The sequence below is a fragment of the Argiope bruennichi genome, chromosome 5, assembly GCF_947563725.1.
Source record: "Argiope bruennichi chromosome 5, qqArgBrue1.1, whole genome shotgun sequence".
NCBI classification, from domain to species: Eukaryota; Metazoa; Arthropoda; class Arachnida; order Araneae; family Araneidae; genus Argiope; species Argiope bruennichi.
In genome coordinates this window covers 62,209,642-62,229,576 of record NC_079155.1, presented here as the reverse complement: position 1 = coordinate 62,229,576, position 19,935 = coordinate 62,209,642, and the positions used below count along the sequence as shown (strand labels likewise).

The 19,935-nt window shown below is 28.1% G+C and overlaps 1 protein-coding gene across 1 annotated transcript in view; it reads right to left on the bottom strand.

The window, feature by feature from the left end:
• The window catches only part of LOC129968879 (uncharacterized), a 71,648-nt gene that overhangs the window by 31,274 nt on the left and 20,439 nt on the right, over positions 1-19,935 (bottom strand). The window contains exon 2 of the mRNA XM_056083193.1: positions 10,729-10,832. Within this exon, the coding sequence (XP_055939168.1) occupies positions 10,729-10,786 (58 nt within the window). The 5' untranslated portion in view covers positions 10,787-10,832. The remainder of the gene's footprint in view (positions 1-10,728; positions 10,833-19,935) is intronic.

Here is a 19,935-nt window from a genome sequence, read left to right as displayed (position 1 = left end):
GAAACTATTTTTTATTAATTTATTCATTTGGTATCCTACAGCTTATTTTTTCATTTCTACTACCTACAACCTCCCTCGATTCAGCGGCCCCAAAACCCAACCTTACTGGAATTCCGCCACTGTACACTTCCAACTCTAATCAACAATAAGTATCAAAATGCTATTCAGATATCTCTCATTCCACATTTTATTTTATAATTTTTCTCCTGAACTTCTTTCATCGTAACAACTACTTCTTTCATGACGGATGATTCCGAACACGGAAGGAGACGAACTTCAATGGAAAAAAAGGGATTTTAATATTGTACACATTTTCTGCACAGGTGCGTGTGCGTCTTCGCCAAAATTATCCATTTCACCTTCAACATTCATGAGTAAAATCAAGGTCAAGATGCAATGCTCTAGTTAATCAAAGAAATAATAAAACATAGAACACACACGGAAGTTTCTTTAACAAAAGTCTTTTTCTCTACATCATAAAAGCCGTGTTATCACGAAAGGAATAAAAAAGAAAAAGAAAAAGAACAGAAGAGAATGTATCGTAGCGGAACGAATGTTCTTTACAAAACTTGGAACACAGCAAGTACACAAGAAAAAAAAGCGTTAAGTACTAATATTTTCTGATGGATTACACGAGTGGTTATAAAGTGAGCGGCATGATTTCATGATGTAATTTTAGATTACACAGACGGCCAGGAAATGGGTGGGTGATGAAAACAGCTCCAGGCTCTTTTCTGTTGTAATGTTTATAGGAAGGGTTTTAAAAAGTCAGACGAAGAGGCTTGAGCAATTCAGACGATGTTGTTGATACAGATTAAAAAAAGATACAATTGAAATTTAAAATAGCAAGTTATTCTAGCTTAAATTCAATTCGTTCTTCAAGCTTGGCTGGTTGTTTAGTGTCATGTTCCATAACGGCGACTTTTTTATTATGCATATATTCGTTTGGACAAGACAATATCGCTTCTTTTGATGAAACGAGACTTTATATTTTAGCCTTATTTGAATTAAGCCTCCAAAGTCTACGCATTAACCGTCTAATAAATCAAGAAGCCATTCTTTAAGTGCATAAGGGTATTTTTTTAACTTTTTGTTTCTTTCAGGTTGAATCAGCAGATTTTTAGATATAATATATTATATGTAATATATTATAGCTTAAAATAATATAGAATTTCCGGCTTTTGATGTAAGTAACACAACAGTATTTCAGATATTTAGTGAATTGATTTATATAATAAAATAAATATTTTAAATTTGAACAATAAGAATAAAATTGTCTTTATTTCCTTTATTCAACATTATAGTATCGTTAGATAAAATTGCACATTTTTTTTAGCATACAATATTGAACAACATAGCTTTACGGAAGTCACGTTTAGAGGATTTTGTGAGTTGACAAGTAATTTTTATAGCTTTTTCTGATATCTTAACTTTGACTAGTAAAATTAACAATCATCTGGCTGAAATAAATATTATTTGCTTATTTGAAATTTTTTTAATAAAATTTTCTAATTTTATCACCTAAAACAAATTTTTTAATTAAAAAAATTGTTTAAATAATTGTAGTGAATACCTGAGAGAAAAAAATGACGAACGTTTATAATTTAGTTCTACATATTAAAAAATTAGTTCAAGCAATTAATGATCAGTAATCAATCGATTTAATTGTAGCTTTTAAATGCATATTATATTATCCATTTAAACTGTATCTCTACATAAAAGAATGCATAAAAAAATTTAAATATTTGAACATAGAACAAAGCAGTTAATTACAGTTGAAAATAAAAGGCCTAGCACTAATCTAAATTTTTATCAAGAAAAAGGTATTCTTTTCCTTTTTATGCAACAAATTCCTGTATCACATTTTCAAATTAATCTTTTTCACAAGGGCATTTTACAGCAAATGGCAAATCATTGCACAAAATCGATGTTGATGAAATCAATAAAAACGAAGTTGACGAAATTATTTGATTTAACATTAACATCTTAAACATAAACATCTTTGATTAACATAACATCTTAATCAAAATTGAAACTCATAATATGTTTAACAACTAGATCTAGATGGAAGAAAGAAGGGAAACATAATTTTTTAGTTTTTCATATAGTTAGGAATGGTTCTTCAGTCTTGAGCAGAGGACCCTGGTAAAAGGCGATAACGTTTATTATATAAATTGCTAGAGTTTTTTAATAATTTTCCAAAAGAATTATAGACATTCAATTTTGAATACTTTAAATAATTTATTTGCAAAATTATGGAAAGCATTAGAATAAAGCAGACATTTTATACCTCAGCAATAAAAAATTGCATTAAAATGTCATATGTACTGTGCTTTAGATTAAGATGGTAGAAATAAAATTCGTAAACCACTGAACAAAATATAACTAAAATAAAAACTGGCTATTTCAGTAACGTAAACTGCACATTGCTTAAAATACGAATACGTTTATACAAAATAATAATAATAATAATACAGAATAATAAAAGAGTATTTTCATAAAATCAAAGTCCTTATTGAATATTTCTCAGTCATTAATGAAATAATAAGTTATTTTAAGATCGCATTAAGATTACCTAAAAAAACAGCAAAATAAAATAGCATTGACCCCATATATAACAACACTAACAAAGGATAAACCATTTTAAATGCTTGAAAAAACCCTCTTTGTTGTGGTTGGTTACTGCAATTCTAAAAGAAGTATTTAAAAATATTATTCTAAAAAAGTATTCTTGCTTCGATGCAGCAAATTCCAAATTAGATATAAACATGGGAAAAATTGTTTTTCTAAATTTAACACATAATCACATGTTTTTAATATTTTATTCTCCTGTGAAAAATCGAATGGTTATAGCTGCAATTTGCAAGAACATATTAAAGGGTTAGCTAAATAAAGTACTGAATCTTTCAAGAAAATTATCTACCAATTGATGATTTTAAATATATATTTTTTTAAATGTAGACAGACTTTGTATCTGGTATTTAAAATAATTCTATGGTATTTACAAGGTACAGGAAATAAATATTATTTTACTGATACACAAACTAAACTTCCACTGCCAAAAAGAGGGTATTAATGCTGAATTTTTATTCTTCTTAAAAGAAATGTATTATATATCAGATAATAAGATAAAAAGAATATTTAAGAAATGGTAGTATTATCGATTAATGTAAGATTATCTTCGTAAACAGATAAAGCATTTAATATAAATTAAAAATATTTAATCGCAAAATTCTATTCAAATTAATCCAATTACTTAGATATATAAAGAAAATTCGAATGGAAATTCTATTTGTTTTTTCCCTCTCTTCTCGAGTTTTATTTCTCTGAAACAATAAAGGACCAGTTTATGAGAGGTAATAAGATTCTTGATAAGAATAATATGTAACCACTAAAAAACAAACCATTTATGTTTTATCTTAGAAAATTATCTTCAAGATAAAATACAATTAAATGCTAAAATAAGCAGAATTGTTATTTTAAATAATCAGTGTACTTTTCCAAGATTAAAAAAATCTTTTAATTACTTTAATTTATGCCTTGTATTAAAATAATATTTATTTCTTTTCCCACTTCAGTGGTTTCCTACGTTCTTATTTTATTCTTTATTGTCTTTAAAAATGGCACTTCACTCTTTTTTTTTCTTGTTAAAACAGACCTTCATCATGATTCTATTAGACATATATATTTTTTTTTATTTTGACACGCAGCGCACTTTTATTTTCATAAGATACAATTTTAATACATGATACAGAATGTTTCATATAAATAATTTCTTCTTATATTTTTAAACTGCCGAAATTTTAAATTTATCTAAGATCTTAGTTTGTGCTTGATAATTCTTCTATACTTCAAATTTAGATAGAGTAAGTTACAGATTTATTTTCAAAATGTCAATGAAAGGGAAGCATATAAAATAAAAACATTTTAATTTGGCGAATCACTATTATTTATTTTCCTCTGGCTATCGTGAGTTAAATTATCCCGCTATTAAATTGCTCTACAGTAGTAATAATACTTAATTACACGAAAAATCATCATAAGTATACTCTCATTACTATTCTATGCGTATGTAATCATTCTTCGCGAAGATAATACAACGAAACCTTCCACTTTTCTTTGAACTCATTATGGTTGTTTCTAAATTGAAATTAAAATAACCTCACGAGATGCTTATTTCAATGAAATGATGGTGGAACGTTCATTATGCTTGAGTAATTTTTATCAACCTTTTAACCCTTTTTTTTTTCGGAGAAATCGTAAAAACAGAATTCTAATGTTATATTTGGGGAAAAAGAATTTCACCTGAGTTTGAATAAACAATCACGCTATCAGATGCCTTTCCCTACGTGTTTAAGTTTCCATATTATTCATTTTATTCACACACGTTACAAGCAAACAACTATAAATTATCACGACAAGTCATCTTCTCACGAACATGCTCTATCGTTTACGGAAATCATTCGCTGCAGATGGCCAAAAATAAAAATGGCGTAGATTAAAAATAATAAAATAAATAAAAAGCGGGAAAATGGATGAAAGTTCATGCGGGTGTGCGGTTGGTTGCCCGCTAGGTTGTTTCGATCAACTAACGGTGAGCGCGTCCAACAAGGGAAAAAAAAAAAAAAAAACCATGAAGACATAAAAGGCGAAAAAAAAAAAAAAGACAGTTGCATGGCCTTCGAATTCCTTCAAAAGAATCCACGTTCCGAATCGATGGTAGAATGAATCGAAAGCTGATAGAAGGCTTGTTTTGAGTTCTTCACTGAGACAACCATGTCCGTTATATAATAAACATAAAAAAAAAGTTTATGCTTGCTTAGAGCTGAATCTTACAAAACAGAGCCCAGTTGTAACGGTGGAACGATTTATTTTGCTCATTCGTCCACGAATTCCACGATACAGTTGACCTCCAGATTGATTAACTTTTTGATGTATATCAAAATGACGATATCCTTAAAACTGATTTTGTAAATAATAAGGGATAAATCGTCGCTGTGGGTGGTGTTGCAAAGAAAAAAACTGATCGCTTTTAGGCATCGTTAAGTTGTATTAAAGTACAATTGAGTCAACAATGTGATATCATATCTCTCTATTGAATAAAAAAAAAGTAAATTGATTTTCAGTCACTTTTTTTTTCCTGACAGAGATTTTTATATCATTAGGGATAATTTAGCGCTAGCTGTTTATCCTGTAATCAGAGTATGAGTTCACAGTTAAGGAATGATGATGTGCTTTTTTTAAAGCCGGTTTGCGACATTTTTTTTTATCTAGCAAATGTTGTTCAGATATTTATTGGTTCGAAATCGATTTTCAAGATTAGAAACTTCTTAAATATATTAAGTATATTTTTGCTGATTTTTAATTCGAGGATTATTTCTTAAAGTTTTAAAGATTCCTAATAACATTTTATGATTTTTTAAACAAAAAGAATGGATTTTAAGGCTACAATTTTTTTTAAAAATATATAAAATGTTATGTTTGAATATGTTCGAAATAATAAAAAGGATTTTTTTATGACAAAAGGAAATTGTTTTATATAATAGCAAAAAAGTGTCAATATACTAAAATCTATCATGACTGATATTTCTAAAATAAAAATTCAGAAATTTCCTAATAAATAATGTTTAATTCGGTTTTTCATGGCTTTACCTCTCAATGTAATAAAAACACTTTAGACATTAAACTTTGTTTAAATTAATATTTATTTAATTAAAATATGAGTATGATTTTATTCAATAAAAACGTTGGAATTGATATTAAAAATTCACGAACTAATGAGAAAGAAGAAACAAATAAAATGAAAATACGAATTTGCTGCCAAATTTAAAGTCGACGAAACCGGACGAAGCTTATCTAAAACATGGATAAAAATCGTGCACAACATGTAGTAGATCACAATATTTATTTCAATGCAGTGGCGTTTTTGAAAAATTAATTCTACTTTTGTGGCCATTTTTAATTTATTTGTTTTGTTACGCTTTCACCTCATACTGAACTATCCAAAATTTTTATTAATCAACATACTTCCGAAAGATTTTATTATTTTTTTAGACTGCTTTATTTTCAAGTATTTAATCTTTTCTTTAAAATTAAAACATTTACTCAAATAAACTATTTGTATCCCATTTGGGGGATAAAAAATACTTCATTTTTAGAATTTTCCAGAAATTATTTTTCTTTCTTTTTTGGAAACATATACTACCATTGCCATTTTCTTGTTATGACTTCTAATTATTTACATTGCAATGAAGAAACATTATAAAATGTTTTTAAAAATCACAATTATTAATTAAAAATATTAATAACTTCAATTTAATCTCTATATAAATTTTTAATTACCGTCACTAAATTATACAAGATGCAACATAAATTCTTACTTTTTAAAGAGCGAATTCGAATATTAAAATAAATATTTTTGTAAATGCTCAGTAATTTTCAGAAACGTATGAAATATACTTTTAAAGCAAACAACCATCTGCACATTTTAGTAACCAGATATTAAATAATCTTCAATTTCTTTAAAAAGTTATTCCTTCAATTCAAGTTCTAATTATTATTCAAAGTACCTCATTAGTAACTGTATTGAAACAAATCACTTTGACATTGGACCTAGGGATTGCAATACCGGACGAAAATTTCAATACCGGTATTCGGTATTTTTTAAATCTTAATACCGGTTTTAATACCGGTATTAGAAATTTTGGAAAAAGAAAGAAAACACATGTGTTTCTTTTTTTTATTTGCCAGTTTTGTTAGAGAGTGTAAATATCACAAAAAATAATTTGTAACTTATAAATTATAACCGTATAGAATCACAAAAAAGTTAAGAAACATCTTATTTATTTAAATAAAAAAAAAGTGTAAATATCACTATTCAGTTTTTGGTACTATTACAAATTTTTGAAATGTGATCTAAAAAAACGTAATGCCTCAATTGTACTGTCATTAAGCCTGAAAAGTAATTTTGTGTAAAAATTACCAGCTGTCGAAAACGCTCTTTCGGCATCTACGGTAGTTGGTGGTACTGTTAGCAATGCGCGATATACTTTTTCCAAGTATTTACCTCTAAATACCTCATCTTCAAATAAATCGATTTCCCGTCGGATGGTTTTGGATATAGCTGATTTCTGTATTGTATTTTGGTTCGCTGATTTTTTTTTATTTATCGCTAATTCTAATTTTTGTTCAAGAGACAATTCCTTTTCACTATCGACATTTGTGTCATCATAATCTTCAATAACTGAACCGAATTCTTCTGAATGTGGATAGGTTTGTGGGTAAAAAATTGTAAGAAAATTTACTATAAACTTAATCAGATTATTTTCTTTTCTTCTTTTACATTTTCATTTTTAAAATCATTATAATTATGTAAATACCATAAGACACTTTCTATTTCGGTATGCCTTTCTTCTGTGCGATTTTTCAATGTAATATAGTTGGAATCTGAAGTTTCTGTATCCACAATGTTTGGATTCTTCTGTTATTTATATTTTTGGTATAATATTCCTAACTGAATTCCATGAGCATAGAACAATTGCTGATTTGCACCAATCAACTTTCCAACTTTTTTCATAGTTGTTACTGCATCAGTCGTTATGGATACAATAATTTCTTTCAGGGATAATCCATGTTTCGCTAATTTAGATTTAAGCAATTAATTAAGCCATTAATTAATTGCTAACATAAAAACAAAAACGTATACTATATTGCTATGTTCGTGATACCTGCACATATAGTGGAGACAATTTTAAAAATTTCTAGTAAATACCGAAAAACCGGTATTTAAACTTGTGAATACCGGTATTACAAAATTGTACAAATGGCTCAAAATACCGGTATTCGGTATCCCGGTATACCGGTATTGCAATCCCTAATTGGACCATGTGCTCGTACTTACAAATGGAAGCAGTTTATCAGTGAATTAAATAAAAATTACTACATAAAAAACACAATTCAAATCTAATGGATTGCACATTCACAAAAAAAACAATAAACCAATTGAAAATAAAGCATTACAAATTAATTACAGCATATCAGACAAATACCAAGAAGAATGCAGTATCAACAATTAACTTTGGAGTACTTATTAAAAATTCGAAGAAACTAATCTCAGAAGTGATACACGCTTCATATACTGTTATTCGTATAACTCTGTTTTTATGAATTTGCATTATATTAGATATTCTTTTTACAGTTGCATTTATTTATTTTTAAGTGAATAAAGAACTCCGCATAGCACTTCATGTGTTTTTTCGGTCCTATCTTCTAACACAAAAATGATTTCTTTATATATATGCCTGACGTACATTTAAAGTTTATATTACTTATGACACACCTTGTATAATAAGTTATAGTGTTATTTTCTTTCTAATAGTAACGTAAGTAAGCTTTCTGTTTTCCAAAGCTTACCTTAGCTGAAAAATCTCAACAAACAATCCTTACTTAAAATACTTACGCTCTAAGTATATCAATCTTATTTAAATACCCTTTGTTCTAAAATGTCATGAATATTTTATATTTTAAGAGCATGTTTGCGGCGGACATTAAGTCATTTCTGGACCATTACATCGAGACAAACATTAAAGAAGTTTCTTTCAAGTAATCGGATCGAAAAGCTTCAATGTAAAACCTTGGGCGATTTTAGCATACTTTTATCTCTCGATCACGATTTTTTATAACTCCTTACAAAGGCAAAGTTGAATTCCCTGTAATCCGTCACCTGAAAATTCTTTAAGTGTCCTCAGTCAATTTTTTTAAACGATGTCATTTCCGACCGCTTGGTGGACGAATTGAACTTGACACAAATTAGGCTCTTTTTTATCCATTACTTTGTCTCGTTATATCGAATTATATTATGTCCTTTGAGTGGCCTAGTAGCATAACACAGCTATTCCGGTTCAGTGCCCACTCGTTACTAGAAACTTCTTATGAATGTAATTCGAGATTTCTTTTCCCCTTCGTTTATTTCTTTTTTTATCTTTTTCTATCGCCTGAAGATGCCGGAAGACGTTTTTTATAAAGGTGAGTTAAATTCTAGCATTTTAAAGAGAAAAAAAATTACCAAAGGTTTGTTTTGGCTTTCTCGATTAAATTTTTAGAAACATAATTAAAGAACTCTATCATTAATTATTGTTTACTTGAAAAATTATCAGACTTTATAAAAAATGAAATTAAATAATTTGCATGCAAAATTCAAAAAATTGAAAAATTATCAGACTTTATAAAAAATGAAGTTAAATAATTTGCATGCAAAATTCAAAAAATTGAAAAATTATTATATAAAAATTGAAATAAAATACTAATTATACTCTTTTTTAAAAACGCATTAAAGTAAATCAATAATCGTGCCAAAAATAAAATGTACATCACTGAAAAGGGTAATCTTTAAATTATAAAATAGTGTAAAAACGTTTTTGTACAACAATATATGCAAACATTATTAAAGAAACACATTGAAATGTTGATGAATTTCTATCAAAACTAGAATTAAAATGTTGAAAAAAATTCATTTTGAACACCTATTAAACTGGAATAAACTCGTACTGAACTTGGCAGTTTTAGGATTAATGGTTTAAAACGATTAGAAATTGATGGAAATGATTTTGACAAATAGAAGGCTTTTATTTCATCATGTCTATCGCGTCATGCTTACCGTGTGCCGCAATTTACAGATAATATGCCAATCTTTAAACATTATGAAAATAAACTCTTTGCGTCAATTTTATAAACACTTATTCTAATGAACATCGACTTCGGTAATTATTTGTTTTGATTTCGTTATGTAAATGAATAAATGCACTTGTCGCACTCTATAATTTTTCAAACAAACATAAAACTTGACACTTTTTTCCTAAAATTAAAAACTTTCCTTCCATGGGGTTTACTTGCTTTTTGACTTTACAATTTTTTATGCAATATTTTATAAAAGAATTCTGTTAATAGAATAAGAATCATTTTCATTTTCAAACCGATTTTCACAGTAATTTTAAGAAAAAAATAAAAGATTTTTTGATATTTTACTTAATTAAAAATTAAACGTATTGATATTTTTCCGCTATAATTTAAGAAAATATAGCAGTATGAAACTGATTTTTATATCAACTTTAAATTCAAACAAATTTGTTTTCGTCGATATTAGCTTTTTACAATATATTTTTAATAATATATAATAATAAACACAAATCTTTTTTTCATGGTTGCTACCAATGTTTAATTCTGGGTTATTTTTTCCCCTTATTGATGATCAAAATATGAAGACTTGGCACACATGGCCATTTTTAAGCACAGCTGCTCTTTTGCGCGATATAATTGAATGCATAAAGATATATACAGAAAGTAGGGAAATGCGTACTACAATGAACAAAAAGATGTGAGGTTGTAAAGTATAATTGGATGTATAAAGATATAGAGAGTTAATTAGAGAAATGCATATCAAAATGAACAAAAGATATAAGGTTTCTAAAAAAGGCTTCAATTATATGTCTATTAAAATTTGAAATTTAAAAATAATTGATAGAGATACTATTAAACATAATTATGAAAAATATTTATTAAACTTTTTAGCACCATTAAACCAGCCGAAATAAATGGTTACCAAAAAAAGAGCTGGTTAATAATAAAAGAATTTGGCAGTATTTCCATCTTCTATTTGATTTTGTTACTTTTACGTGAAAAATAATGGATTAAATGCTTAATTTTTTTTACAATAAATAAAATATAACTTACATTCTACAGCTACAGTCACTAAGAGAGTGAGTGCGATGGTTCTCCAAAGAGGGATCATTTTTTTTTCTTGTTCTTCCACTAATACCTTCTAAAGTACCTGTAAGCTGAAATTTCAGAAAAATTCATAAATATATACTATTATACAAAGTAACATTACATTAAAATATCAACAAATTAATCCTGATATTCAGATTTGTAGCTTCTTAAAGCTTACTGTTGTTATAAAACTTTGTGAATGCGTCTGTTAAAGGAAAATATCAAGACATAAAAAGATTATTAAAAGCAAGACAAAAGAAAAAAAACACTTATTTTAATATTTAAGACAAGATTTTATTTCATCTAAAATTATAGCCTGCCCCTTAAGTTTTTTTACGAGATTCTTAAATGATATTTTTTAAATAATTGCAGAAAAAAATATATGATTAATCAAGACTATATGACTATTAAAAACTATATTATTAATCAAGAAGTAGAGTTACTATAGAGAATTCACTTTCTGCATATCGTGTTTCTCCTGGTTAAGAAAAAATTCCACAGCTCTCAAACGCACACTTATAGGACAAGGTATTTAGAGAAGTGAGGAGTGCACAAAAAAGAGTATGGAATATAAGCACAGCATCACTAACTTCTTCGACACTAAATCGTAACAGTTACAATTAAAGAAATTTCAAATTTATGCAAGAAATTCATACACACACACACATATAAATATATATGTATGATATATATGTAATGATATTTTAAAATCTCATTTAAACTTAATTAATTTCCTAACTTTCAGTTTAATTTAGCCCATATTAACTTCATTCTAGAATATTCTCTTATTTCCTGTCCCATTCTACTTTTTCTATTTCATTAATTCAAAAGAAGCTTTGTAAAAATGCTTCCGTCAGCGGTTACCACACTCTGAGTGAAGGAATAGAAAATTGACAGCCAAGCAAATTTTTCTAAAAGATCCCTGTATTTCCCTTACCAGAATCGACACGTGTGAGAAATCTCTATCAGAATCTTAATAGTATATAAGCACTGTGAAAAATATTTTCCGTATCAAAATATCTTATATAAGACCAGGGATAATTAATTTCTCTTTCTTTCACTCTAATCTGCTCTTGAATCGCGCTGTGAGCTGACGTGCCTTGTCCATGCTGCTTGTGTCTCCCGGGATGGAAAATTTAAATAAAACAAAACAGACACGGAAAGTTACCAATTACCACTGGGGGCTGGCTATCTGGATGTAGTAAAAAAAGTTTGAACCGATTTATGGCACTTATTGATACTATTGTAGTCTTAGAAAGAGAAAACATGTAGCGATCAGGTGAAAACTCAAAAATAGACTACGAGTCAGAAAGAAGTTTTCTCGCCAAATCTCGAAGCATGCTTGCAGTTTCAAAATAAAACATTAATATGTTGTTGTAACTTAAAATTAAAATGTAATGTTAAATATTATTGTTGTACCTCAAAAATTTAATTATTTCTATGGCTTTAAATATGCTAACAGTTAAACGTTCTTACGAAATGTTGAAGCGTTTTCGTAAAATACTGTCGTATTTGTCTTATTACACCTTTTTAATTTCTAAATTCGATAAAGCTGACAATGTCGCCTGGCCTCACAATGCTCTATTGGCAGTTTATCATCGATTTCAACGATGTGTGGTCTCTCAAAATACGAGTCATCTACGGAACAGGAACCTGAATACTTCGTGTTTAGTCGACTCAAGATCAATGGATTATTAGCCCAATCAGCTCCTCCTTTTGCAATTACTACATCGTCGTACACGAGCTGAACAGGCTTCTTCGCAAAAAAAACCCAGCAAGTGTTAAAGAAATAATTATCATCTCTATAAATTTCCCGACAAGTTAGTCTTCGTAGGTATTGGAAATACTGTAATCGCAGCGATTGTAAGTAGCTACTGAAAAATGATGAAACCATGGACGTGCCTCGGGAGGTCTCACGACTTCTGTAGCTGACGCCTTAATTCAATAGTTAGATTGATGAGTGAACTTGATGTAATTGAAGGCCTCGCCCATCCATCGATTGATTAATGGGGAAATGTCGATTTGGCGATCACGATTTTAGCTGCCAGCACCTGGGAACGTGTTGGTGACAGACCACGATGGCTAGCTTGCCTCGAGAATTAAACTGATTGAATGGTAGTTGAGTGTAATTAAATATTTTAAAAAATATGTAGATATGGCTATAAATTACACTGCGGTTAGAAGAAAATTAATGTAATTATGCATAGAGATAATGGAAATGTGTAAATAAACAGAAGGGGTTTGGAAGATTATTATTCACGTAAACGCTTCAGAAGCTACATTTATAACTGCATAATTTCACATTGATTAGCATATTCGCATTGAACAAAAAAGTTATTGTATAGATAAATATTCATGATAATATAAACAAAATAAACAACACATGAGTGTACACACATATATATATATATATATAATTTTATTTGATTATATAAGAAATTAATCAGTTCATTATTTGAATCAAATCAAATGATTTGATACACATATTATTTCTGTTTTTAAAACTTAGTACATCTTTATTTTAAGTAAAGAAATATATTCATATTTACAAGGCATGAATGATTGTTATTGATGGTGATAAGGCGAATACGAAATAATTAACTCCGAATGAGTTAATGAAATATAATAAACCGTTAGCGTAGTGAAGCGATTTTGAAACAATAATTGAATGTCGAGTTAGAATTTTTTTTAAATAAGTATGTTATTCAACATTAGAAAAAAAGAAGCAATGTTTAGATATAAAAAAAATTAGTTGTTTAAAATATCATTTAGACTTAAGTAAATGAAATAAGAATATCTTTCGTTCATCAAGTTAATGGGTTACTTTGATTTTCATTTTTAGTTTTTATTGCCAATACGTAAACATATCAACAGTAGAAAGAATTTTATTTTCGCTTTCAAATATTTACTCTTTTTTTAGTTTTCTCATTTGGGATTGAAAATTCAAGAAATCATTAATACTAATGAGAAGCTTAAATAATGTACTCTTTTCAAACAGTAGGCAATTGCAGAAAGGCATGTATTTCATCTTATGCATGAATAAAACGCTGCTGCTGCTGCTGCAAAAAAAAATGTTTAATTAAGAGTTACATGCTGTGACGTAGTTTCGCATTCTTAAAATTTTTCTCTTGGAAATGAATGAATGAATAGCTCTCTAATGAAAAAATAACTCTTAAACTAACTAATTTCTTAAATTCTTGGCAGTTCTTTTACCTACTGAAACGAATTTCACTTAATAGTCACAGTAAGCTCATTATAGTTCAAAGTCAAAGTGACTCGTTTGAAAGAATAAACACATTTTTTTCTATTAAAAAGTATTTAATATCCATTTCCATCTATGAATGTACATACTAATAGCAGTGAATAAATTATTGATATATATATATATGCATCAACAATTTGTCGGTATTTTTTGTAATTTTATGCACAAATTACAATTTGGATAGTATAGATTATTTTTTAATTTTATAATAAAACTGTCTGAATTTGAGCCTTTAATCGAATTCCAGCCAGACAAACGTTTTACAATGATCTAAATAAACATTTTATTATTTTCTTAAACGAAATAAAAAAGAAATGATTTTTGAGAAAATATTTTATTTTTAATATTTATTTGATGAATTAGTTATAATTTTCTTTAATGTGGATTATTCAGATTCTTTAATAGAAATAGGCTTTGGCTTTATAACAATTAGGGACAATAAATTGATTTAAACAAAAAAAAATTACATACATAAAACAAACTTATATGCTTCACAGTTTCTGTTAGATTACGTTACTACAGTGCTTTACATATTTATACTTCATTAGTGTTCCGATAAAGAAGCCATCCTTAACACTTCAAAGCCTTTTTAATCGGACCAGCGACTGCTGAAGAATAAAATTTGACTCATTTCTGCCCTTCTTTCGTGTTCTTTTCCTTTCTTCGAAGATTACAAATCCATAGAGGAAGTCCGGCTCGACTGATTAACAAGCCGAATGGGTCACCAAGACAGGACTGGATTATCCGTTCCAGCAGTTTCTTCGTTAACGAGGTTGGTTCAGAATCGTGGCCAGCGGATCTCTTTCTTCAAAAACGATGCCCTGCTAGGTCGGGGTGAACTTGTCTTTTAACTTATTGCAGAAAACAAACTTGTTGCAAGTAAAGGAAGGGGGAAAAAATAACCAGCCTAAGTTCACGATCAGCTGGAACGTTCGTTTTTATGGTTCTTTGAGGTAAAGACCGTAGTTAAATCTGCCACCATTGTGTCAGAAAGCTCCTCCAATTGCTTTTTGGGGTCATTAGAATTGCATGAGAACACCTAACACCTATGCGGAGGTGAATAATGGTAGAATTTCTAAATCGGACATTGAAAGATGTTCGATGTGTCGATACAAATATTGTCTTCATGGAACAATCAGATTTCCTAGGCTATACTTTAGAAGCATTATTTCTTTATAGCTCAAGTACTTATTGTCTACACTTGCCATTTTGCCGTCATTTATTTTTCAGCAAGCATATATGTTCTAATTCTATGAAACAGAGTTTTTAGATTGCAGGCTCGCCAAATGGATTTTTTTATAGAGTTCAGAAGATTTATTTTAAAATTGTCCTTTTATATTCCTGTTTAAAGGAATAGAAAAAGTATTTTAACTTCTTAAAGGACAATGACATGTATATTATAAGCTGAAATTTCTTAATTAAAAAATATTTGAATTGAAAAGAATTAAGAATGAAAATCTTATTAATTAATTAAATTTGTCCAACTTACTGAATTGCTCCCAATACGTAATATGTAAATAAAACAAAATCGAATAAAAGAAGTGAAATAAATTTTGATTAAAATTATTTCCAATAGGAGAGTTTAAATAAATAGTGATTGATAGAAATTGAATATGAAATGTAAGAAAACATTTTCACATAAGTTTAAATTCTTACTTTCATCTCACTCATTTTCATTATCTAAAATATTATATTAAATGACTCCTTTTGAGCTCTTCGGAACATATTTTGAATTAATAAATTTTAAAATTATTTAAGCTTAAAGAAAGCACATGCAATTACAAAATATTTATTGAATATTTTATTTTATTATAAAGAACATAACAGTAGATAGAAAGCAAAGCTTCGTTTTAAAGTAATTTTGGTAAATTGTTTTTTTAAATAGAAATTTTTAAAATTGTAATAGCTAAATTTTGATATTAAATTTTCAATAAAATAAAAAAAATACTTCTTTTGTGTTCATAAATAATTATGTAAATGGCAACCAAAGAAAGGGAAATTAAAAATTAAAAAATATCAAGTCTGTAATTTATTTTTCATAATTGTTTAAAATACTTTTTCAACATATTTTTTATGATCTCTTTATAACGTCTTTCAACAAAGTCTTGCGGCTTTTCTATCATCCACAAAAATTTTAATAAGCTTTAAAAGTTAATCATTGCTACATATTTCATTAAAATTACTACTTTTCTAATATTATGTGTTTAGAAAAATGCACAACTTAACTTTTAAAAATATTTTTTGTAATAATAACTTACATTTTCCCCATTTGATGAAAAAAAAACCCCTCATAACTCCCCCCCCCCAAACAATGCGAGGATCTCGTCCATCATATTATATTATTTTTTTTGAAATCTGCAATTTAGTTTTGAAATCAAATACTAATCTAACAAATAAATGCAATAAAGGAAGTGTGTTTTCACATTCAATAAATGAAAACCAATGAAAAATAAAATTAAACCGTTTAAAGTTACCATTTCATTTCTCTAGAATGAAAATTAAACTCAACCGACTACTCTGACACGCCCTGAGGCACATGGAAGAAATTGAATGACCTAACAGCTGTAACAACATTGACGCGAGCTAATGTTCAATCCAAAGGACCATCACCAACTACAGTACAACCCCAAGGCACGTCCTATCATCGGTAGGAGGTAACCGATCCCACACCATTTGTGTACTCACCAAGATGGCGAAAATCAACTACCATACTAGCAGCTTCTCATCCGTGTTCTGAAGTACCCTCTGGTGGTATAGAATGAAATATAATGTTCCCTTTTCAACTATTTGTATTAGTTAGACATAATAATGATTCTTTTCAAACCATATATTTATCAGAAACAAAATAACGATGCGCAAAGAAAAAAAATCTGATCAAAATTAAATTGCAAAGAGAGCAATTAAGATTGGGAATAGGAGTTCTTCAGATGAAAAAAAAATATGACTTTCAAGCATCATCAATAATTTTTGCAGTTTCATTAAAATTCTGAAACACACTTGTCTGAATTAAACTTACAAATCTGCTTGATTAAATGAATCCAAATATATGTTTACACATCATTTGAAATCTTGTTGCATTCGTAAAAAGTAGCTTCTTTATAAATAAGAGAATATACTAAAAAAAGTCATTAACACAGCTTAATTTGTGCTAATCGTTACGACAGAGGTGAAATTCTTTCTAAAAAAAAAGTATATGTTTTGTATTAGATGAGTTCAATGCATCAATAATGTGCTCATAAAAGAGTTGGGAAGAAGACACTTTTCCAAAAGGTACAAAAATGGCGGCTATTCTCGAGAAGCAGCATTAAACGCTGAGCATCGCCTGGAGCATTGCAAAGCTAATGAATGACCAATTCGCTATTTGTAAAAGAGAAGAAAACACATGGCGTGAACTCCATTGTTGAATAAAGAGTGGTCATCAAGCGTGAAAGGGTTATCTTTTAGCCTCATTAAATTCCGATTCAGATTATGTTTAAGCTCGTGGTGCGATATTTGGATTAAATGTAAACCTAAGCAATTTTATTGAATTCAATATTTAATAATTACTAAAACAAATGAGTCAAGGATGCGGTTGAAAAACAGCAGATCTTTTGAATAAACAATTTGTAAAACGTGAACTTTGGAATGTAAGCTACTGGTAGTGTGTGTTAAAGGGATTGTATAATATTTTTTAATATGTTTTTTAAAACGATAATTTATTTTGTTACTTTACATCAGTTATATCAACAGTATCCGTTGACCTTTTTTTAAACCAGCTGAATTGCTTAGTCATGAACTTATTTCGCCAAATTTGTTTAAGTATATAAATAACTCAATTTTTTCATAAAACATTTAAAATACATATTTTTTTTATAATTTCATCTTTTTCTAAAATTTTTTATTTTGTTATCTTTTAGGGAAAATGTTTTCTGTAAAAAAAATTATTACTCTTAATTTCATGTCGATTTTCCCCACTTTTTAAAAACTGGTGTTTTAGGAAATTTTGAATAATGTTTAAGATAATATACAAAACTATTCTTTAATGAGATTTTATCAAAATTAGTAATTCCAAGAAATATTTATTTTTATAGATTATTTTACAATGAATATATCTCACTAAATCTATTTGCTTAGAAGCAATAAATAGCATATCACAATGATTGATAAAACATGTTTTATATACTATCAAGACTTTTTAATATTTTTATGCAACCTTAATAAAATATCTATCTTAATCAGTAGTTCACAATACTATTATCCCAAAATATTTAATAGCGTGCATAAACTAAATTCATTCTGTTTTCTCATCATTTTCACAAATAATTTTTTTTCTTATGAATATATTCTTTACACAGATTATACATCAAAATACTCTGAAAAGAAAATTGTTGAATAGAATTTGAAAATTCTGTAGTATTTATTCAATTCAGCTTCACAACCTGGAAGAGTTATCATAAAACAAATTTTCATGCAAATTTTGCTAAAAGCAACAAAAGAAATACACGAATTAAATATAATTAAACAACCACAACTTATCTTATTTCGATGTAAAATAGTTTGAAAAATATTTGCAAGCAAACAGCAAGTAAAATTATTACTGGGGTAAAATCATCTTCTCCTGAATTATATTATTTGTAAAAAAGCATGGAACAGTTCTATATATATATAATCTTTTATTTTTCACCACTCTATTTGCTGCCAAAATTAATTTTCAAATCTAGATATTTTTTTAAGTCACATCAGTCAATCAGTTCATCCAACTGCGCGAACCTCTATAAAATTCTATATTGGCAAATATTTTATCGATTTTATTCACTACATCTCGATTTTCTAACTAACTAATATTTTCCGCTCAGTTTCTATGTTCGTCTTTGCAGGAATCTGACTCATTTTTCTGCTTTTTTTTAATGCCATTTTTGTAGATATTGCAATTAACATTTTAAAAAATTTTAAATCGTAAAATTTTTTGCTAAATCTCGACTTACGGAGATTGTTTAACAAGTAAACTATCATAAAAATTCAACGGCTGTTTTGTGAATTAGTATTCATACCTTATTTTGAAATGTGGAAACATGTCCTCAGTGTTCTATGTATATAAGTGCTTCAATATATTTCTCACAGAAATACTTGTAAATTCAGTAATATAAATTTAAGCGATTATATACATTTTAAGAATTATTCGATAAATTGCTTATATACAACAGTTAGAAAGAAAAGATCGATATTATTCACATTGATAGCAATTTTTCTATTTTTATAATCTGACATACTAAGCTCTTTTCTACCATAAACCATAGGTATTTTAGTGGCAATTTTACATTTTTCATCATCTGCCTATTCTTTTTCTCTATTCAATCTGCTCCATTCGTCGTGGAAGGGTAATTCATCGTTAATCTGCTATATCCTTCATTGTCAGATTCGTTAGCCTGTTATTCATCGTTAAGTAGCAATCAACTACCATTTTTAAGTACGGTACTTTTATAACTAGTTACAACTATTAAAGATACGTTTAAGGGCTTACCCGCGTTTCTTGAAACTTGAACCGTGTCTTATTATCTTTGCAAGCATGGATGCGTGCTTATTAAAATACTATTGTGATATATAAAGGATATTGATCATTCAGAATCATACATTTATTGATAATTAATTCGATTTCTGTTACTCATCTCCATACTTTGTGACTAATTACAGAAATGAACCGCATCTAATCCCTTCCAAGGTCCATATCGAAGACTAACCTAATGAAATATATTTACTTTTAGAATATTAATGCTCTGTTTGGCATGCCTTTAAAAACCAAGAGGAAGTTAAATCAGTTATGTTGAATAATTTGTTTCGCATGAAGTTGGAATACGAAGATCTAATGTAAAATAATAATTTTACAAATAAAATAAAAATAGACAAATCAAGCGAAACATTATCAAATTGTA